The sequence below is a fragment of the Danio aesculapii genome, chromosome 13 (assembly GCF_903798145.1).
Source record: "Danio aesculapii chromosome 13, fDanAes4.1, whole genome shotgun sequence".
NCBI classification, from domain to species: domain Eukaryota; kingdom Metazoa; phylum Chordata; class Actinopteri; order Cypriniformes; family Danionidae; genus Danio; species Danio aesculapii.
The window spans coordinates 50,319,683-50,343,976 of record NC_079447.1 but is presented as its reverse complement, the minus strand read 5'-3'; the positions used below and the strand labels follow the sequence as shown (position 1 = coordinate 50,343,976).

Genomic DNA, 24,294 nt, shown 5'->3' with positions numbered 1-24,294 from the left:
TTCCAACATGTACATCTAAGCGGTTTACTTGCCACATAACACTAAATAAAATGTAAACATTCATGGCACTAGGAATATATGTCAGAAATTTCCCGAGTGGACTGACCTGAAGCATGATGAGGTCTTTATCAAACATCTCCACTCTACACTTCACATTGTGATAATAATATATCTGCAAAGACAGACCAAGAAAAAGATGATTATTTTTATGAGATGGCATTCACTTCACAACAGGGGTCACCAATCTAGGTCCTGGAGGGCCGATGTCCCTGCAGAGTTTAGCTCCAACTTGCCTTAACACACCTGCCTGGATGTTTCAAGTATAACTAGTAAGACCTTGATTAGCTTGTTCAGGTGTGTTTGATTAGAGTTGGAGCTAAAATCTGTAGGGCACCGGCCCTCCAGGAACAAGTTTGGTGACCCCTGCTTTACAACATTAAAAAGACAATTCAGAACAACATTTAATATCTACTCAACCTTTACTTGTTTAAAACCTTTATGAGTTTCTTTCCTCTGTTGAACCCCAAAGAAGATAGTTTGAAGAAAGCTGAAAACCTGCAAGCATTCACTTCCATTGTACTTGCTTATCCTAATATGGAACTCAACTTTTTTTTTTGTACAGGGTTTTAGCTTTCTTCAAACTAACTTCTTTTGTATTAAACATAAGAAAGAAACCCATAAAGTTATGGAATCAATTGAGGATGAGTAAATTTGAATTTTTGGGGGGAACTACCTCATTAATATTAATCATACTGTTAAACAACTGCCACGAGAATTAAAATGAAACGAATGTATAATCATCTTGCCTGATTAACCAAAGAGAAGCCATTTCTTCTCCACATCCCGGCATGCACCTGGGCACAGAGTACAAGGCAGCGTAGCGGGTGTTCGATCAACATGGGTGGACTTAGTTCGCTCTGTGGGAGACAAAAGATCCTCAGAAATAACACTAATGAGAATGTTTGTGAAGAGCAAAATTGGTTTGAAATAAAACCTTAAACTCACCAGAGGAAGCTGCTCGGGGAATCGATAGGCAACCTCAATTTTGCTCAGCAGAGCATGTAAACCTAATGGCAAAACACAGAAGTTTGGCTGATATGAACGGTGGAAATTTATTTTTATTTAATTTTCATTTTTCAAATAATATTATTATTATTAATAATAATAATAATAATAATAATAATAATAATAATAATAATAATAATAATAATAATAATAATAATAATAATATTTAAACATTATTACAAAAAAATCTTTTTTATTTCAAAACAGATTTTTATTTTAATACTTTGTCTATTTTTGAATAATAATAATAATAATAAAAACAATTATTAGATAAATAATTATTAAATAATTATTAAAAAATTAAATATTTTTATTTTGAAACAGATTTTTATTTTAAACTGTTTATTTTTGGATAATAATAATAATAATAATAATAATAATAATAATAATAATAATAATAATAATAATAATAATAATAATAATAAAAAATAATACATATTTATAAAAATAAAAATTACAAATAAATAAATAAATATATTTTTATTTTAAAACAGATTGTTATTTTAATACTTTGTCTATTTTTGAATAATAATAATAATAATAATAATAATAATAATAATAACAACAATAATAATAATAATAATAATAATAATAATAATAATAATAATAATAATAATGATAAAAACAATAATTATTAAATAAATAATTATTAAAAAATAAAATAATATTTTTATTTTAAAACAGATATTTATTTTAAACTTTGATTATTTCTTGAATAATAATAACAACAATAATAAAAACACCAACAACAACACTAACAATTATTATTACCAATATTATTACCAATTATTATTATTATTATTATTATTATTATTATTATTATTACCATTTTTATTATCATCCAAAATTATGCATTTTTTCACATTTTAATTAAAGCATTTGCAGAATTAACAAATATTGCAATCTCAGATCTGCAACATCATGCAGTCTTATAAGAAATATCTTTCCAAGACAGTGAAAAAATATATTATCACCCAAACCTTTGACCAATGGACAGTGTGTGATAGACAGATAGAATGACAGAACGATAGTAGGAACGGTAGATAAAGAGAATGATAGAACGATTGATAGAATGAGAGATAGAATGATAGATAGGACTATAGATAGAATGACAGACAGACATCCACATAACACTAAAGAAAATTAAACATTCATGCCAAAACCTTTTCAGGGTTATCTAATGTTACAAATGCTTTCCAAATAGAGATATTTTAAAATAGAGAGACTTTAATTATATTGTTCAATTAAAATGATAATATTATAAATATATATTTTTGTCTAATAAAAAGTTTTCTAGAGTCATCCACATAAGTTATCCCTAATTTTGTGGCTTAAAAGTATCGGTTCAGGCACCGGTACCATTTTTAAAAGTACTGATTTAGCACCAGTATCGAAATAACCCCAAACGATACCCAACCCTAGTGAAGGACTGACCTGCTAGAAGCCGGGACACAGGCAGGTGTATGCTGACTTTCTCCTGAGAGACGCAGTAGCGGATGGTGTCAACGGAGTGACCGCACATGCTGAGGGTTATGGGCTGCTCTCCGTCTGTGAAACCGCTGTGGCAGTGAGTCAGTGCACTCAGGCTCTTCTTATACGCTTCAATCAGCACTCTCTCCTGTATACATCACAGACAACACACAGTTCCAGTCAAAATTATTAGCCCTCTTTTATCATTTTAACACATTGCTAATCATAATAGTTTTAATAACTCATTTCTAATAACTGATTTCTTTTATTTTTGTCATGATGACAGGACATAATATTTGACTAGATATTTTTCAGGACAGTATTCAGCTTAAAGTGACATTTAGGCTGCATTTACACTGCACTGTTCAAGTGGCTCAATTCTGATTTTTTTTCTCCCATGTGGCACAGATCTGAAATGGCCCATGTACGTGTAAGCAGGAACAAATCACATGGAATCCAATTTACTCAAATCAGATTCAGGCCTCGTTCATACGTGGAAATTTATCCGATATGAATCGGATCTGTGTTCTCGTGTCTGCAGTGTAAGCATGTAGATCGGATTTTCACCGGTCAATGAGAGTCGCGCATCACTAAAAACCATAGCGAATGACGTCAAGTCTGACGCTTTCATTTCAGAATAGACTTCAGCACAGTCCCAAACCTTAAATCTCATACACGAGGACTAAAACAGCTTTTATATTGTCAGATAGCACAGGTATTTAAGCATGTTAATGAGAGCGAGAGAGCACAATGTCCGCCACGTAACCAATATAAACCGATATAAAAACAGTGCATACGTAAATCATGCCATGGACGTTACATTAAAATGCCTAAAGGTTTAAAGAAAAGCCTATATTTCAAAATAAGAAGGCCAAATGAGAACCTTTCTGTCATAAACTATAGTAATACAGCTTGTCAAAAGCTGCGAACAGATTACATACAGGAATAGAGAAAAGAGCACAGTTTAATTATCAGCTGTCAGTCAGCGCCCGCTCTTTTTTTTCCTGGTCATTGCGCCTTTGCCGTGTGCTGTGTAAATGCAGACGATCGGATACGAGTCGCTTTGAAAGATGATGTAAGCTGGTCATCAATCAAATCGGATAGTAACAAAATTGAAATTGACCATCAAGATCTGCAGTGTAAATGCAGCCTTGAAGGTTGATTAATTAACTAGGTTAATTAGGCAAGTCATAGTAAAACGATGGTTTGTTCTGTAGACAATCGGAAAAAAAAAAATATTGCTTAAGGGGGCTAATAATATTGACCTTAAAATAGTTTTAAAAAAAATTAAAACTGCTTTTATTCTTAGCAAAACAAAAGAAATAATACTTTTTCCAGAAGAAAAAAATTATTACAGCAAATACTGCATAAAAATGTCTTGCTTTGTTTAAATTGTGACCCATTTAAATAAGGTTTCAATCTTGGCAATGTTAACTCAATAATTCAGGAGGGAGAAGTAGTTTGCGTGTCTGTGCATTAACTCACGTCACTGGCACACCACTCCTGCATCATGGAGATGATATGTGTGAGCTTCATCTGTAAGGTAAACGCTGCCTCCCATTCTGGCTCCATCTCGATGTGTTGCCCCACCTGGCGAACTACTGGGTCCATTCCCTATATTCAGGACACACACACTTCAGTGCCTAATGAAAATAAACATACAACCCCTAGGATCAGGTTAGTAGTCACCTGCATGCATTTAAGCAACTCCAAGAAAGCATCAAAACCTTCCAGATACTTCTCCCTGAGTTGGTCGGTCCACTCTGTTGGACGGCTGATCAGGACATACCTGAATCCAAGACAAATACATCAAGATCATATACATTTCACAAAGTGTGTGTTTTAATTATGCTTAACTATACATTGAGTTGTTTAAACGGGTGAAAAACACAATCATGATGTATTGCTGATTCAAAATTAAAGTTGAATGGTTTGCAGAACAATTTATAAATCCATTAAAAATAAATAAATTAAATTATGATAAATTAAATGTCATCAGATGTAAACGTACAGATTTGTTGTGTATATGAAATTCCCATAGCACACAGTAGATACAAATGCACAGTGTTTTCTAAAAATAGTTCGAGTTTGTCACGTTCACTGCTATTGTTTTTGTATTCATCAACAAAATTTGCATTAATAATTGACATTAAAGTAATTGATACATTCAAGTGGATGCTGCACACTTGTGGATGCCCTCATGATTGTGAAGGTTTTGGGTTATGGCCATACACGATAAACGCGCTATATAAATACACATTACATTGTGTTGGCAGTGGAATCACGTATTTGATCAGGGTGACCCAGACCAAATTATTATAATCTACTGTACTACACTATTGACCTTATTCTGTGATGGGGAAGGGCATTCGTTTTTGCGGTTGTTTTAGAACGTCCGATTTAGTGGCTTATGGAAAAAAAAAATAACTAGGAATAATAAACGGCAGTAAACGCTGAAAATATTTGCTCTACAAAACAAGTGTGTCCATGACTAAACATAAAAAAGTAGAATAATATAATAAAAATATTAATGGAGCTGTTTTTTAATGTCTAAAAATGAATGGAAGTGAATGAGACTAGAAGTCTCAAGCCAAAAAGATTCCTGCTCTTACATGAAAAATTAAGTCAATACCTTTTTATCTGGGCTTTTCTTTCTGACACACGTTAACAAATGACATGTCTGTTGCACTTTTTACTTTGAACATTTGTATGTAATTTAGTTTATCTCTGAAAACAATAAAACATTGATCACACACAAAAATAATAAATTCAATGCAGTACTCTTCAGTGGAAACGGGGCAGAAATGTTTGGGTAACTGACTTTGGAGCAAGCAGGTCTTAATAATAACCACACACTTGCGCATGATCTTACTTGAGGTCTCCTATAAGGCTCTGGACTCGGCGGAATTTGAAGGCCTGTTGTGCGGTGTAGCGTTCGAACTGGAAGCGGCCCTGCAGGTCTCGGTGTCTGAGGTGATCCACAAACGTGCGGATGATTGTGGTCATCAGGTTCTCATCTGTGATCAGCATCCGCGCCTGAAAAATAACACACACACACACTACTGCCACTGCTCGGTCTGGGCAGAAATCGTTTTTTTCGAAATACCCAATCCCATTTAGTGAGAGAAGAGGAGATGAAGGGGACCAGGAGAAATAAAGGCAATGTGAGAAGAAAGAAGGATATGAAGAGAAAAAAGAAAAGTGGCCCTACTTTACATTTGGTGGCCTTAGAAATAAATACAATGTACTCCCTGTGTTCATAGTGCATTGCAGAACACTTCTGGTGCTCTTGAGGTGGGATACAAGTAGGGATAGGCACAGGTTTGGTCAATTGAGTAGATTTAAAAGTGGGTTAAGGCAGTGGTCCCTAACCTTTTTATCACCGCGGACTGGTCAACGCTTGACAATTTTACCGCAGCCCGGAGGTGGATGTACGTAGATTGCTAGGCGACCATCAACCGTTTTCTGAAAGGCTGACAAAAGCTCTGATACAAGTTTTATTTATGGAGAAAATTTAAATAGCACTGCAGTGTTTGGGTGCACTGTGCTTATCTGAGATAATTAGTCTACTGAAATGTGTATATTCCATAAAAAGTGTTAAGCTGATTGGTCAGTTCTTGTCACGTGACTCACGATGCGTTAGCAACATTCTGAAGTGCCTTAAAGGCACGAGTGCATCTGCATGCCTCCATAGGAAAAGACGCGACACATGAACAAGGCCGTCATTTGCAATATCAAGCAGTTGATGATCTTGCACAGACATGCTGGATTCACCCGATCTGTTGACAAATTCCTTGGTAGTTTTTGAGTCCTTCACTGAGCCTTTTCCCCTCATTTCTTACTCATTTTGCTAGGTTGTGGGTTAAATTTGGGCGCTTAAGTGACCGAGATGTAACCGACAAGTAATTTTTCAAAATAAAAGATCGTTCAGACTCGCATAATAAATAAAACAAAAATAATTAATGATTTCTTGTGCAGCCCAGTAGCAATTGATCCACAGACTGGGGATTGGGGACCACTGGATTAAGGTATAAGGAATGGTCAATGGTACAATTAAAGATATTTATATTGTATTTCCATAAGTCCAATGTAAAAAACATGTATTTCCACAATAAGTACATTGTAAAACATGATTAATTTCAGTGTAAATACATATTACTTAAGACCACTTAATATAAAGTGGAACTGAAAAAGTAGAGTATCTAGTAGTGATGCAATAAAATGATTACGCAGAAGGTATGGTAAACGAACAGTACAACTTACTCAAAGAGATCATGAAAACAAGTGATTACAGCAATTATAACAAATGTGGACTAAAAATGGTTGATATTCTGAAACTGTTATAACAACTGTGTGCAATTATAACACACAAAACCTTATATTATTACTTAGATTTATTATTTATCAGATTTCAGTTAAATTAAATACATTTTAATTTCTGCCAAAAAGTCATTTTTATGCATCACTAGTAAAATAGAAAAGAGGGAGAAACTAAAGTTTGAAACGAGATGAGGATGATGACGAATTTTTTTTTAATGCCATGGGCCCTATCATACACTCGGTGCAATTAGGCACAAGATGTGTTTTGCACGATGTGTTGCCATTTTCAGACCAATACAACCCAAATTGTCCCGTTTTGAGACACGTTTTTTGACCACTTTAAGTCACAAAACTTCGCGGACTCATGGGTGTGCCTGTCTATAAAGGAGGTGTTTTAAGGCGCATTGTTGGCGCATTGCTATTTTGAGAAACTGACCCCGCGATTGATCAAGTAAAAGTTGCTCCTGCTCCTTAAACAGTTAAGCCGTCTTTCCACTGCACACAACATTTGGACACGACTGTCGGAATGCAGCCTTTTGGCAATCGTACAGAATTTTCAGTGTTGTCATGCACCATGGGAGAGAAGCTGATTCTCAAGGTATCCGAAATAAAGTACAAAAAGAGCCTTTATTCTCCATGCGTTCACCAAGGTTGAATGAATGAATGAACACTAGAAACTCATAGACCTCTAAAAATTGAGGGAATGTGGATATAAATGTTTTTTTAATATTTTATTAAACAAACAAACAAAACAAATTTCTCATCTCGCGCACACGGACCTGCTTGGACAACACTGGAATACATCTATTCGGTCAGCCGGTCACGTACGCTCTAGTCGCAGGAGTTTAAACGTATCCGTTGCTCAATTTGGATCTGAATTTTCCGCATACGGAGATGATCGGAACTCCACGCAGCTCCCGGACGACTATTCATTGGAAATGAATGACTTATGGTCTGTCGCTTGACATATGCAGTGGAAAAGCGGCTTTACACATTGCTTAGTACACACAGGATATACAAAAATACACAAATATCTTTACAAAAGAAAGAGAATTAAAGGATTAAAATATTGCTTTCTACATAAATATAAAAACACTGCCTCCATTGTCTTCATCATCTCGGCTTTTTCAGTTTATTCAAGACAACTTGCTTTTGTATGTTGTTATTATTATTATTGTTATTTTATTATTTAAAAATAACTAGTTTTATTAAAAACAAGCTTAGATTTGTCCACCTGTCACGTTTTGGACTATATGGGGCATAAGAACAGGATGTGTGTTTGGATAGAACTCAATTTTTACCACACTTCACTGTTATTGCTCTTTTATTCATTTGCTGAAAATTAGAATTGAATTTAGAAATAGTTTTGAAACAAATCTTTGCGCTTTATAAACTAAATTAAATATACAGGCTGATGGATGTCTACAGTGGCGTGAGTTTCCACCGTTTTCTTATCCACGAAAGAGAGAAAGAGAAAGTAAAGAGGCTGAATTGAGGAGGCTCGTTCTTTGTCCTCACGCTGCGGATGCTCTGTTTAACCGATTTCTCGCTCAGTTTTTCCTCTTACAAAGTTCGCCATGTAAATATGAAATGCACGATGGCACAACGCAACTGACTTTTAAAGGGAATGAGAGATGAGACTTTGATTGGTTTATTCTCAAAACACACCCAAATCCTAAAGTAGCAAAAGTGGATTCGGACACGCACTTAATGCTTTTGCACCATGCACTTTAGACTTTGCACCTAGATCATTAAAACAGAGCCCCATGTCACCAATAAAGGCTATTTACATGGCAAGAACATTTCCTTAATAAATATAGGATTAAAACACCAAATGATTGAATACATAAATAAGATGAGACTTTAAGTTTGAAAAGAGAAGATGATTAGAAAAGAATGGATAGACTGAAATGAAAGTAGCCACAAAAAAACCCAAATCTCCTTCGTTATGGCAGGCCCATCTCCCATTGCGTGTACTTACCAGAGAAGGCACGGTGAACATTTGCACAGAAAGATCAGTGACGGAGAACTCCCTGTCGTGGTCGTCCTTCACATAGTCGCTCTGCAAGCACTCATAGTTCTGCAGGAAGCGTGAAGGAGGCGAGGAGAGGCAGAAAAGAGAGAGAAAGAGGAGAGGAGTGTGGGATTGACTGTACTCACCACAGTAGGCGCGGTGAAGAGCTGCACTGACAGAGAGGTCACTGACACTACACGCTCGTGATCGTCCTCCATAAAATCTGTCTGGAGGCGCTGGTAACTCTACGGGAAGGGGGGAAGGGGCACATTCACCTTCCAGGTCAGAGGTCAAAGGCCATCTGAAGTTACGTCCCCCCCACCCGAATTTAAAATCTAAGTTCGTGGTGCTCACGGTCTGAAGTTACAGCACGGCACCGGACGGGGCTTTGTGGAGTCTATATCTGAAGCTACCTTCACTCATTGGTTGCTAGCAGAATTATTTAAGCTAAGGTTTAAATCTCTGCCAGAGATATTGAGCCCTATGATTTCCACAACGAAAGAAAAATGCGGAAGTAAATTTGTCTTTTGGGGGCCAAAGTGGCACTGTGCCGACTTTTTCTATTACATTTTAGAGTACAACAAAAATCAATAGTAGGTCTCACACCTAATCAACCCCCAATATGGACTACAATATTGAAATACTGCTTTTGAAATATGTTTTCAAGAATGGGACAAATGAATTAATAACAATAATACGTTTTCTTCCAAAATCTCTGTTGTTTAATGAATATTGATTATAAATTTAGCTATTGGAATAATTCAGCTTAAAAAATTGATTTTTTTTCAGTAATTTTCTCCCCCTCAAGCCTCCCTAGATGTATATGCCTGTCTTCTATCAGATGGATAATAACTGATTTATTTTATCTTTGCCATGATGACAGTGAATATTATTTGACTAGATATTTTTCAAGACACTTCTATTCAGCTTAAAGTGACATTTAAAGGCTTAATTAGGTAGGTTAGGGTAATTAGGCAAGTTACTATATAACGGCGGTTTGTTCTGTAGACTATCGGGAAAAAAAGACTGCTTAAAGGGGCTAATAATTTTGACCTTAAAATGGTTCTTAAAAAAATAAAAACTTCTTTTATTCTAGCTGAAATAAAACAAATAAGACTTTCTCTAGAAGAAAAAATATGATCAGACATACTGTGAAAATTTCCTTGCTCTGTTAAACATCATTTGGGAAATTTGGAAAAAAAAATTTCAAAGGGGGGCTAATAATCTCTGACTTCAACTGTATATATTAAATATTACATGGCTTTCTGGAATACTTGATTCTGATTGGTTAGTTGCAACATTCAAAAAAGAATGTTATTCCCAGATAACGAGCTGAAACTAATAACACATGGTCACGTGGGAATTTCCAATGTTCACATCCATATTTATATGCTTGCCTGTCATGTCGCTGTTTTTGACTGTTAGGCGCCATCTGAATAATGCGTAGGTTAGTGAATGCTCCACTGAGCTGTTTTTATTTATGTCAGCTTTGCCGTTCTTAATAGAATTAATAAACTATTATGACTCAAAACAATGTTTTGTGTCTAATTTCGATATTTTGAGGCCAATAGCCATGTAATAAGTGAGCTAAAGTACATTCAGGTGGTTGTTATCCCAGAATAAAGTACTTCAGGCTCATACAAATAGCCTGTTGGGCTTTATAATGTGAAAACAACTGCCTAGATGTACTTTACCCCTTACATAATACCTTGGCTCTTTAGAATGGCAGTGAATAGTGGCTAAGATTTTTTAAAGCACAGCCAACCCTCACAGAAATAATCTAGACTCCAGTCCTCTGAAGCAAAACCTTGCAACAGGTTTTTTTAAAGTAAATAATGGTAAATTTAAGAATTTATACTCTGTTATCACTATTGTGCGACTTCATAATCCTACCCAAACTCACTCAGAATCAAACACAAGCACACAAATATGATGCCTATCGAATAATATCATAACTTCTATGATGGATGGATGTGCTTTCTGGAGAGTCAAAAATATGGGTACAGTTCACTGCCATTCCAAAACTGACAGACACATATATGATACTAAAATCATGTACATCTGAAAGAAGAGGACATTATACATCTATGATGGTTTGAGAGAAAATAAATTATTAGATAATTTTCAAATTAAATAAATTTCTTAAAAACTTAGAAACTGCTTTTATTCTAGCTAAAATAAAACAAAGACTTTCTTCAGAAGAAAAAAATATTATCAGACACACTGTAAAAATTTCTTTGCTCTGTTAAACATTATTTGGGAAATATTTAAAAAAAATTAAATGGGGGGCTAATAATTCTGACTTCAACTTTATGTAAAGATCCAGATTTTAAAACAGGATTTCTCACGACCCTAAAAATATTATATATTACACTTTTATCCATTATATCAAATATTATACATCTTTTTTAAATTGAATGTGTTAAACATCAATTATTTGGATATACCTTTGATAACTAAACTTTAATCCAATGTATTATCATGCATTACATAAAACCAAAAAAATAGAAAGCAAAAAATTATTTAACGCATTTTAGAAATAAAGTGGATTTCATAGGGCCCTGGACTTGAGTGCAGGCTGAGAGACAGATTCCAGCTGCGACAGCACGACTGATTAAGTCAGAGGACTGCAGCGGGCAGTGAACAGAGGAGAGCAAGAGTCTCTCTATAGCACACACACTCTCTCTGAAATAATAACCCTCACTGAACTGAGACTGTATGCTTAAACTCCCTGACCCTCACTGATCAGCTGAATCAAACCAAGTGTGAAGTGAAAGTGAACTAGGGGTAACCACAGACATCGCAAATGACAACAGAATTGTCCTTTCTAGGCCAAAACTGCATTGCACTATAGAGCGATTACCCAAAATAAAGACATGTTTGACGAAAGCATAGTTCCAATGCAATGTTACAATGATTTATTTTTGCTTTAACTAATTACAACTTATTAACTTAACAAAAAATAATGCATGAGACTGCATATAAGGGAATGCAAACTATGGTGAATAAGAGCTATTTTCTCCACATCTTAAACAGAAATGTATGATAATTCTCTTTCAATCTGCATATTGGATTGGCTGTGCTGCTCTAATCTCTTACCCTCGCAAACTGGATAGCGAAAAGTTTCTTGTACTTCGGATCCATGAGTAGACTGCTCATAAAGAGCTGATGGTAAACATTTCTCGCTCCTGTAGGAAACACAAAACCAGATGTCTTAATCATATTTTACCCCAAAAACAAAATAAACAAGCAAGAAATTAGCTACGCTTTACATTAAGGTGTCATTGTTTAACACATTTATATTATTTATTCTCTGTTGCTGCACCCAGATTATGGGACACTCTCCCTTATTCTGTAAGAAACGCTTCCACAATTTAAGATAGCATTTTTATCTGGATCATTCTAATGTGTTTCATTCATTCATTCATTCATTCATTTTCTTTTTGGCTTAGTCCCTTTATTAATCAGTGTTTGCCACAGCGGAATAAACCGCCAACTTATACAGCATATGTTTTATGCAGCAGATGCCCTTCCAGCTGCAACCCAGTACTGGGAAACATACCATACCAATATTCCATAAGTGTTTGGACTGTTGGGGAAACCGGAGCACCCTGAGGAAACCCACACCAACACAGGGAGAACATGCAAACTCCACCCAGAAATGCCAACTGGCCCAGCCGGGGCTCGAACCAGCGATCTTCTTGATGTGGAGCGATTGTGATACCCACTACTACGCTTTCTATGCTGAATCCTTGTATTTTATTGCACGTTTTATTCTTTCTCTTGTTGTAGCGTTTTGGGTTTTAGAAAAGTGCATTATAAATAAAATTTATTATTATTATTTTATACTGTAATTGTTGCTCCAGTGTGTTTTTTTTTAAGTCCATAAGATTAATTAAAAAACTAATAACTCAGCTATAATGCAGAGGACACAGTATTTATTGATCTTTGTTAATGCTAATAAAAAATTAATTAATCAAAAAAATTATAATACAAAATACATCTAAGCAGTGATAACTCAGGCCTAAAACTATGCAACAAATCTATTTCTGATTGTAATAAATGTAATAGTAAAGTGTATATTGTTTTACAAATATTTATATTTTATATTTGAAGATTTAGTATTTTTGTACAAATTTACACTACAGGTCAAATGTTTGTGGTCAGTGGGATTTTTAAATGTTTTAAAATTTATCCTGCTCACTAAGGCTGCATTTATTTAATCAAAAACACATTACAAATTGTAAAATGTTATTGCAGAATAACGGTTCAAAAGTAGATTATAATTTAATTTAATAATTTATTCCAGTGATTTTTAAAATAAATATAATTTATATTATATAAATTAAATATATAATTAATTAATATATTAATAAATTAATAAATGCTGCCTTGATAAACCGAATAATAAAAATAAATAAATAAATAAACTGACCCCAAAGTTCTGACCAGTAGTGTACCGGTTTCAATTTCCAAATTTTTTTGTATGAAAATGTATTTTATTATTTCATTTATTATTATCAAATACTACGGTGCAACTAATTTCTTATTTATATTATTAGTTTTATGTGAATAAAAAAAAAAAAAAAAAAAAAAAAAAAAAATATATATATATATATATATATATATATATATATATATATATATATACACACTGCATTTCGTTGCCTTGTACTTGTAATGTGTACATGTGTAATGACAATAAAGTTGAATCTATCTATCTATCTATCTATCTATCTATCTATCTATCTATCTATCTATATATATACATACATACATACATGCATATACATATATATATACATATACATATATATATATATACATATACATATATATATACATACACATATACATATATATATACATATATACACATATATATATACACATACATATATACACATATATATATACATACATATACATACATCTATAACTATATATCTATATATAGTTTTTTTTAGCAATGAGTATGCCCACACGCAGAATTCCACAGATTTTTAGCTCATCATTGATTCTGTTTATTTACTTGTGTAAATGTATGTAAATTTATATTTCTTTAGTTTTTTTAATTAATTACAGTAATATTATTGACTATTATGAAAATATTCATATTATTTATTTACAATACAGTTTGTACAGTAATATTTCTGCCTTTTAATAGATCTATTATATGAGAGACTTGCTTTGTTTACCAAATAAAGTGGATCTAATTGGATTTGCACTGTAAACATTAAATAAAAGCTAAAAAGATATTACTTTATTTTATATATTAAGGTTTTAGTTATGATACTCCCAAAATAATTCAACATAAATCCTCAGATTTTTAACAATTCTGCACAGAAATAGCTAAAAATGTCCGCAGATTCCGTCTGGTCCGAGCAATGAGTATAAAAATGACAGTAATGAGACTCTAGAAAGACTCTAGTCTCTCAAATTATTCAAATCAAAACGCAAGTAAATGAATCGTCTCAAATCATCCTTCATCTTGTCATAATCTTCCTTAATTAGTATTTCCTTTAATGCTGCGTTTACGGGTGCTGTGTGATTCTGCAGTGCGTCAGGAGAGCTGACGTCAGCACACTCATTCACCTTTCCACATCTTGGAGTCACAGAGCATGAGTCTGTCCACTAGAGAAGAGTTTTCTCCCTCCGGCCCTCTCTGCAGACCCACCTGACACAAGATCCTTCTTAGAGCATCTGCTGGACGACAGGAAGACAATAAAGCAGATGCAAAAGCTGACAGAGATACATATTAATTTGCTATGCAGAGAAATATAATTAGTTTTTGGCATTTGGATTTATGTGAAATTGTGAATATAGGTCTATATAAATCACCTTGCAATTTTAAAGAGAATTAGAATTTTAATTTGATTAGTGCACAAGTATGCAGTTTGGGACACACCTTATAACTCCAATGAACAATTTAAACAGAAAGTGCATCAGAAAGACGCAAGGACAGACCTGAGTATCTGATGATTTGACCAAGCCAGTTGAGAGATTTGAGTGCAAAACACTGATGAGCCACTATAGAAGAGTGCATGACCTGAACCCGTAGAGGCTTCGTCTGCCGACTCGTGTTTCTCTGTGACATGATCACAAAATCCACAACATTTACAAGTTATTAATGACGTCTTCATTTCTGCTATATTTTGTCTATCGTGTTGTAATATACAGTTGAAGTCAGAATTATTAGCCACCCCTTAATTTTTTTTTTTTTTTTAATATTTCCCAAATTATGTTTAACAGAGGAAGGAAATTTTCACAGTATGTCTGATAATATTTTTTCTTCTGGAGAAAGTCTTATTTGTTTTATTTCAGCTAGAATAAAAGCTGTTTTAATTTTTTTATGAACCATTTTAAGGTCGAAATTATTAGCCTTTTAAGCAAATTTTTTTCGACTGTCTACAGAACAAACCATCGTTATACAATAACTTGCCTAATTACCCTAACCGGCCTAGTTAACCTAATTAACCTAGTTAAGCCTTTAAATGTCACTTTAAGCTGTATAGAAGTGTCTTGAAAAATATCTAGTCAAATATTATTTACTGTCATCATGGCAAAGATAAAATAAATCAGTTATTAGAAATGAGTTATTAAAACTATTATGATTAGAAATGTGTTGAAAAAAAATCTTCTCTCCATTAAACAGAAATTAGGGAAAAAAATAAACAGGGGGGCTAATAATTTAGGGGGGCTAATAATTGTGACTTCAACTGTATGTGGCTGTAGAAATTTACACAAAATAATAACAATATTAGTTCGGGCGCAGAGCAGATTAAATCCACCAAACGTTAATTTTACTCAAAATGGAGCAAACCACCAGTCACGCAAAGAAAGTCAACTGTGACTAACTCTCACAATAAACACACACAAACATGTTCAATCAAAGTGTATCATTTCAAATTTCAGCCTAGGGAACAAGCAGTAATTTCACAGTCAGGCCATCAATTTATCACAAATTTAAAGCACAACAGAGGAGGAAATGAAAAATACATGCAGAAAATAGAATATAATAATAATAATTTCAATACACAATTTAACAGTTCAGCATTAGTTCCCCCCCAAACAAATACACAGTAGAACAGTAAGTAACAGTAAGAATTAAAACCCCTAAACTGTCACTGTCCCGCCACCAGGTCGCTTAAGTTTTTTTCCAGTTTTAATCCCTTTTTTCCATTTACATGCCAATTTATTTATGACAAACTAAATGCCATTGTAAAGATCTAAGACTTTTGAATACTATAGTTTTTTTTTTTGTTTTCCTATATAGACCATTTCAGTGTGGTCAACATTTTGTGCTTGTTGTCAAACTATTTCATATCTGTGACAAGAGGCGATTCAATCATAACTTGATATTATAACAACTATCCCAATATTATTTATCAATATGTGGTTCTTTTTGGACCCTCAGAACCTATGGAAATTTAAAATGTAAAACAGGAAATACGTCAAGACCACTGTTATTGTTTACATCCCTCAAAATGGTCTATATACATTTATTGTCTTATTTTTCGGAAACAAAGGCACATAACATTTGTTTTATTCAACCTTTTGAACTTTTTTCACTTCATCTACAGTCTGACAATCTTCTTTAAAATGAGACCAAGCTTAAATCTATGCACCAAACCATTGAAGTTATTTAAGTAGAACATGTTTTTTCATGTCTATGTTCAAAATGTGGGGGCGATAGTTGGGTTAAAAACTTTTACTGGAAAAAGTTATTCATTGTAAAGTCTTCTTGATTTCAGAAAACAAAATGTATGTATCAAAATGAACTGTGCTCCTCAATATTTCAATAAAAGTAAAGTAAATTAAAGTTAGGAATACGTTTCACAAGACAATGTTCTATAAGTTTTGATTACATAATTATGCAGCTCTCCAATTAGTTCTTAAAATCTAATAAATATGTATGGACACTTCACTTCTTTCCTGAAGTAAATGTAATATTATGTGGGATTTGTTAAGCAGGTATCATTGCCTGGTGCCGAAACAACTACACAAAATTGGAGATGACTCCTAAATAAAACTTTCAAGATGAATAATAATAATAATAATAATAAAAATAATAATAATAAAATAATAATAATAATAATAAATAAATAAATAAAAAATAATAATAAATAATAATAATAATAATAATAATAATAATAATAATAACAACAACGATAATAATAAAATAATAATAATAACAATAATAATAAAATAATAATAATAACAATAACAACCTAATAATAATAATAATAATAATAAAATAATAATAATATAATAAAAATAATAATAAAAAATAATAATAATAACAATAACAATAATAATAAAATGAACAATAATAATAATAATAAAATAATAATAACAACAACAACAACAACAATAATAATATTAATAATAATAATAAAATGATAATAACAACAACAACAACAACAACAACAATAATATAATAATAATAATAACAACAACAACAACAACAACAACAACAACAACAACAACAACAACAACAATAATAATAATAAAAATAATAATAAAATAATAATAATAATAATAAATAAAAAAAATTATAATAATAATAAATAATAATAATAATAATAACAACAACGATAATAATAAAATAATAATAATAACAATAACAACAACAATAATAATAATAATAATAAAATAATAATAATATAATAAAAATAATAATAAAAAATAATAATAATAACAATAACAATAATAATAATAAAATTAACAATAACAATAAAATAATAATAATAATAACAACAACAACAACAATAATAATAATATTAATAATAATAATAAAATAATAATAATAAAATAATAATAACAACAACAACAATAATAATATAATAATAATAATAATAATAATAATAATAATAATAATAATAATAATAATAATAATAATAATAAAAACAACAACAACAATAATAATAATAATAATAAAAATAATAATAATAATAAATAAAAACTGGCACAACCCAGGCAAGTGGTTTTGTAGATGTTGACTTACCACAATAACAGATTTGGCCTGCTCGCAAAACTGGAAGTCCCCAAAGCGAACAGACTTCCTGCCCTGAATACAGAGAACAAGTAATCAATACACAAAAGCAAGAACGAGCGGTGTTTAAACTTTAGCCTGAATCGTGGCACAGTGAATGAACGGCAGGTGAAGCCAACTCTTACATCTCTGTCCACGGTTGTGGCGAAACTGACGGCTTCTTTCTGGGTGCAGTTCACAGCTTTCTGTAGTGTATAGATGACCTGCTCATACGTGTGGACCTCATCGTTGAACAGCATACAGTAGTACATATCTCCACGCGCCCTTGACAAGAAAATAAACATGCTGTGAACTCTCAGTCTGGCCTTTCTGATTAGGGGAAACTCTATTTAACCCTTGTGTATTGCTCAAATTGACTACCCTTTCGTGATATTTGGGCCTGTTTTGCCCAACTGACTTCCATTATAATGACATTTTTTTTTATAGTAAAGCCATGATAGCATATAATCATGCATTCTTGATTGTTGGTGGTCTTCCAGTTGGGAAATGTGTCATTTCTACTGTTGATCATCAGTTGGCAGCATTAACGCTTTAGATAGGCCTGTGCAAAAAAAAAGTTTCTGGCTTTTAAATGGAGTTCAGTGAAGTAAACCAGCACATTATACTGTGTGTATATAAATACACTTACTATGTTTACTATGTTCTGACAGCTGAGCTGCTTATTTTGGTTTTCTCAGACATATTAAGATATGAGCGCAAAGGTCTCACCCACACATTATACTCCATCTAAAATCCAGAAACTGAGCTTTTTGGCACTGCAACTGATGATCACTGTGGTCATAAAGGGATGGACATGGTCAGCAACAATACTCAATTAGGCTGTGGCGTTGACAAGATTCTCAACTGGAACTAATGGGTCCAAAGCATGCCATGAAAATATCTCTTGATCTTTAGATGCTCTTCTGCAGACCTCAGTTGTAACGAGTGGTTATTTGAGTTGCTGTTGCCTTTCTATCAGCTCAAACCAGACTGGCCATTCTCCTCTGACCTCTCTGGCATCAACAAGGCATTTGTGCCCACAGAACTGCCGCTCACTGGATACTGGAGACACTCTGTAAACCCTAGAGATGGTTGTGCGTGAAAATCCCAGTAGATCAGCAGTTTCTGAAATACTCTGAACGTGGCATAGTTGTTGGTGCCAGACTGGCTGGTCTAAGTGACTTGAATACCCTTTCTTCCTCATTTTGATGCTCGGTTTGGACTGCAGCAAATCATCTTGACCATGTCTACATGCCTAAATCCATTGAGTTGCTGCCATGTGATTGGCTGATTAGAAATTTGCATAACAAGCAGTTGGACAGGTGTACCTAATAAAGTGGCATGTGAGTGTATGGTGTCATGGCTTTGTAATTAAAAAATATCATTATAACGAAAGTCAATAGGGCAAAACAGCCCATAACATGACGAAAGGGTAGTGAATATGAGTTTTTGAACATTTTCAACACATTTTCCCAAAATATGCGTCAAAATAAGACTTGTGACCAAAACAAATCCCTCCATTTGCTGAAACACAGTGAACGTCATGGCCAAGTTAAGCCTCAAAATTACCCCAGAGTAGATGAAAACATCTCCAACAGCACACAAGGGTTGATAAAGAGGTCACTCACATGAGAAATGACTGATGACTTACGGTGGCTCGAGGCCTTCAGGCAGCTCATCCTCTTTGTCCCAGGTGAGCATGTCCACTGCATATTTGAGGATGATGGAGAAAACATTATATGTGCGAGCGATCATCTCAGCAGACAGATTCGCCAACGGATCCTGCCAAACAAGAACAGCTTTTATTGTTCACTATATCAATGGTTATTAGAAATTAAAATAAAGATGGTCTACTTTAATGGAAGGGAAAACTGCAGACGTGCTTCCAAACATTATCCGAGAATGTTTATTATGCAGGAAAAAAGAGCTAGAGACCATCATTTTTATTACTAATTTGTTCTCTTAAAGGTGCCATATATTGCATTGTTCAATAAGTTCAATTGTTGTCAATAGTAGGTATGTGGCTTAGGTACTTTCAAATAAATTTCCAGAAATGATTTGAAATGCTCATTTATTACTCCATAAAATACCCCTACAATCAGAAGGTCCATAATTGACCATATTTGGATCAGTCGTCAATATTAATGCTGTCTGCTCTGACTGCAGCTCTCACAGACACACACACATAGCATGATGCACGCTAAACACAGGCAATATAATACTTAATTTGTCAAAAAAACTATTTTAAAACTATTTTATGCATAGTAAACAATCTGTATGTCTCGTTTTCAAAATAAAAGTCAAAGATACATAATAGTAAGCTAAAAATAAATGTAAAAATAACTAAGGTAGTAAAGCTGATCGCCCATATTGTCCATGCCTAAATCCGCCACTGGCTACCGAGGTTTTACACTTATGGAATTTACATAACAATGATGTGGGCGTGCCTTGTGAGCCACGTAACAGTCTGCTTTGTGTTCTGATTGGCAACTGGGGTTTTACAGTCGTGGAATTTACATGAGAATGATGTGGGTGTGCACCGTGAGTCAATTTACATGAGAATGATGTGGGCGTTTTCCCAGTACAGGGTTGCAGCTGGAAGGGTATCAACTGCGTAAAACATATGCTGGATAAGTTGGCGGTTCATTCCGCTGTGGCGACCCCAGATGAATAAAGGGAATAAGCCAAGGGGAAAACGAATGAATAAATTATGTGGGTGTACCCGGTGAGTCATGTAACAGTCTGCTTTGTGTTCTGATTGGCCACTGAGGTTTTACACTCGTGGAATTTACATGAGAATGAGGAAACAATGGTGTCTGATGCTCATGATATGGCCATTACCAAATACTGATCTCTTATTATGCAACTATGGCTAGGTATACCCACATTTTCATTATAGGGCACCTTTAAATGGATGGGATGGAAACAGTGCTTTATTCACAAATTATTCACGAAGAAATTGAGGATGGAAACATAGCTTGTGTCAAAGAGGAAGTGGTATCTTACCTTTTGGGAGGAGTCACTGATATTAGGCTCGTGTTTCTGACAGTAAGGACCCTTCTTCCAGGCCTCTGTGTCTCCACAGTCACAGAAGCCTCCTCCTCCTGAGGTGGTCATCTATAGAGAGCAGAAAGAGCCACTTATATACATACATGACAGCCCAGAGCTGATCTCAGTTCTCCTATATATGCGTCTTACAAATAATACACCTGTCACAGTCATGAAGTCGTGAGTCAACCTGCAACACACATGACTGTCTGCTACAGTGTTCCTCAAAACAAACACGTTCTTTCAAACACAGAGAGATGCAGGAGTGGGACGCAAGACCATATTTTAGCAAATAAAAGGCAAGAAACGACCACCTTCTACAGATTTTTTAAATGTAATTTTAATAAAAATAATAATAATTTTATCATGGAAAATATAAATACACATTGGACATAAACGGGTTAACATGATCTTTAATATCTTAGTTTTAGAAAACCATGTTAAAATAGGAGTATCAGATATGATCAGACTACAGGGTTGCAAAGGTAGTGGAAAATTTCAGAAAAAAAATTCCATGGGAACTTTATATTAGGAATTTTGGAAATATTACAAGTTAGAAACTTGAAGCATAATTTATTCATACACGTCTTTACTCTCAATTTCATTGATTTAACATCCGTGCTGAAATTATTTTAACTAATGTCTTTAAAAGAAATAACTGATAACTGTTTTAAATATAAATCTGCCTATTTTATATATTGATTAATGAAGATTTATTATTTATTCCGATCCTTCAGAAATCAATATAGGACACTGAAAACTGGAGTGATGGCTGATGACAATTCACCTTTGCATCATAGAACTACAAAATACTGAAAACCTTTTACTTCAAATTGTAATAATATTTCCTAATATTACTGTTAAGATCTGTTTTTGATGGAGGCTTGATGGGAGATATTTTATTGGGAGGTATAGTGTCCTGCTACACCTTGCGGCACATTTAAATGACCAAAAAATAAGGGGGCTAATAATATGGACCTTAAAATGGTTTTAAAATATTAAAAACTGCTTTTATTCTAGCCGAAATTAACAAATAAGACTTTCTCCAGAAGAAAAAATATTATCAGACATCCTGTGAATTTTTTTTTGCCCTGTTAAACATAATTTGGGAAATATAAAATAATAATAATAATAATAACTCTGACTTCAACTGTATATAATATTACTTATTGGTAACTTATATATTACATTATGGTATTAGTTATTTAACAGGGACAATGCAGTATAACTTTGCTACAATTTCCAGCAATTATTTGCGATCATTTTTTCTTTTTGTTCGAGAGACGTCAGATTTAAAAAGGCAGTAGTTTTAAGCAAACATCACAGATCTACAGCTGACTTCACACACTTGGTATTTGCCACTTTCTCTGCATCTGTCACAAAAACATGGTGGAACATACCAGAGTGAGATGTTTAAGAGGCTGTGTTCATGTGTTTGCTCTTACCCTGTAGCGATGCTCTTTGTGGACGCTGCCTAAGAAGCACTGCATACACAGCACACAGGTCGGATCGGCTGCACACTCCCTGATGAGGACAAATAATATCACGTGTAAATTAATTATACAGATGGATAATCGCGGTAAAGCTGTACAAATTCATAGTTTAGCAGAAAGGCATGGATCCTAATAAAAAATATTGAGACCATTACCAATTTTCACCGCAAACGTCAGAGTGAGCAAAACAAAATACTTGTCATCACAGATTAAACTACAATGCATACGCTAGCTGTTGAAATTGGTTAAAATACGCAACACTTTAAAGAAACTTTAAATAAAAAAGGGCCAGGTTTTGTTGTTTGTGGATCAGTTCATTCTCATATAATCTATTAAATGTTATAAAAATCAACACTCAAAGTGAAATAACTCAAAATAAACATAAGAGGCTGAGAATAATGCTCATTTTTGATGGAGATTTGAGACAGCACTAAGCGGTTTTTGCATCTGAACTCTTTATATACATACAGTGCATCCGGAAAATATGGATAGCGCTTCACTTTTTCCACAGTTTTAATGTTACAGCCTTATTCCAAAAGGGATTACATTTATTTATTTCCTCAAAATTCTACACACAATACCCCATAATGACAATGTGAAAAAAGATTTTTGGAAATTGTTGTAAATTTATAAAAAATTAAAGCTGAAAAAAATAATAAAAATCACATGTACATCAGTATTCACAGCCTTTGTCGTGAAGCTCTAAATTGAGCTCAGGTACATTCTGTTTCCACTGATCATTCTTGAGATGTTTCAGCAGCTTAATTGGAGTTCACCTGTGGTAAATTCAGTTGATTGGACATGATTTGAAAAGGCATACACCTGTCTATATAAGGTCCCAGGGTTGACAGTGCATGTCAAAGCACAAACCAAGCATGAAGACAAAGGAATTGTCTGTAGACCTCCGAGACAGGATTGTGGCTGGGGAAGGTTACAGAAAAGTTTCTGCTGCTCTGAAAGTTCCAATGAGCGCAGCAGCCTCCATCATCCGTAAGGGGAAGATGTTTGGAACCACCAGGACTCTTCATAGAGCTGGCCGGCCATCTAAGCTGTGTGATCGGGGGAGAAGGGCCTTAGTCTGGGAGGTGATCAATAACCCGATGGTCACTCTGTCTGAGCTCCAGCGTTCTTCTGTGGAGAAAGGAGAACCTTATAGAAGGACAACCATCTGTGCAGCAATCCACCAATCAGGCCTGTATGGTAGAGGGACCAGACGGAAGTCACTCCCCGCCTGGAGTTTGCCAAAAGGCATCTGAAGGACTCTCAGACCATAAGAAACAAAATTCTCTGGTCTGATGAGACTAAAATTGCACTCTTTGAAGTGAATGCCAGGCGTTACGTTCGGAGAAAATTAGGCAGCGCTCATCACCAGGCTAATACAATCCCTACAGTGAAGCATGGTGGTTGCTGTATAATGCTGTAGGGATGCTTTTCAGCAGGACTAGTCAAGACAGAGGAAAAGATGAATGCAGCAACGTACAGAAACATCCTGAAGGAGATGGTTCAGGTACTGTAAAGAGGAAAGGGCAAAGATTCCCAAAGACAGGTGTGCCAAGCTTGTGGGATCATATTCAAAAGGACTTGAGGCTGTAATTGCTGCCAAAGGTGCATCGACAAAGTATTGAGCAAAGGCTGTGAATACTGATGTACATCTGATTATTCAGGTTTTTTATTTTTAATAAATTTGCAACAATTTCAACAAATCTATTATGGGGTATTGTGTGTAGAATTTTGAGGAAATAAATGAATTTAATCCATTTTAGAATAAGATTGTAACAAAAAAAAAATGTGGAAAAATGAAGCGCTATGAATACTTTCCGGACGCACTGTACATTACATATTGATAGACA

General features: G+C 33.9%; 1 protein-coding gene across 1 annotated transcript in view; it reads right to left on the bottom strand.

Annotated features, from left to right (window-relative positions):
• ubr2 (ubiquitin protein ligase E3 component n-recognin 2) overlaps nt 1–24,294 on the bottom strand; it is a 53,359-nt gene that overhangs the window by 22,484 nt on the left and 6,581 nt on the right. Inside the window, exons 3-18 of the mRNA XM_056470440.1 lie at nt 22,397–22,475; nt 20,910–21,020; nt 19,555–19,685; nt 18,050–18,188; nt 17,877–17,939; nt 14,837–14,957; nt 14,465–14,572; nt 11,969–12,057; nt 8,837–8,935; nt 5,408–5,571; nt 4,225–4,324; nt 4,021–4,149; nt 2,500–2,683; nt 1,006–1,067; nt 807–917; nt 107–172 (exon numbers count right to left, since the gene is read on the bottom strand). Coding sequence (XP_056326415.1) covers nt 107–172; nt 807–917; nt 1,006–1,067; nt 2,500–2,683; nt 4,021–4,149; nt 4,225–4,324; nt 5,408–5,571; nt 8,837–8,935; nt 11,969–12,057; nt 14,465–14,572; nt 14,837–14,957; nt 17,877–17,939; nt 18,050–18,188; nt 19,555–19,685; nt 20,910–21,020; nt 22,397–22,475 — 1,756 coding nt within the window. The remainder of the gene's footprint in view (nt 1–106; nt 173–806; nt 918–1,005; nt 1,068–2,499; nt 2,684–4,020; nt 4,150–4,224; nt 4,325–5,407; nt 5,572–8,836; nt 8,936–11,968; nt 12,058–14,464; nt 14,573–14,836; nt 14,958–17,876; nt 17,940–18,049; nt 18,189–19,554; nt 19,686–20,909; nt 21,021–22,396; nt 22,476–24,294) is intronic.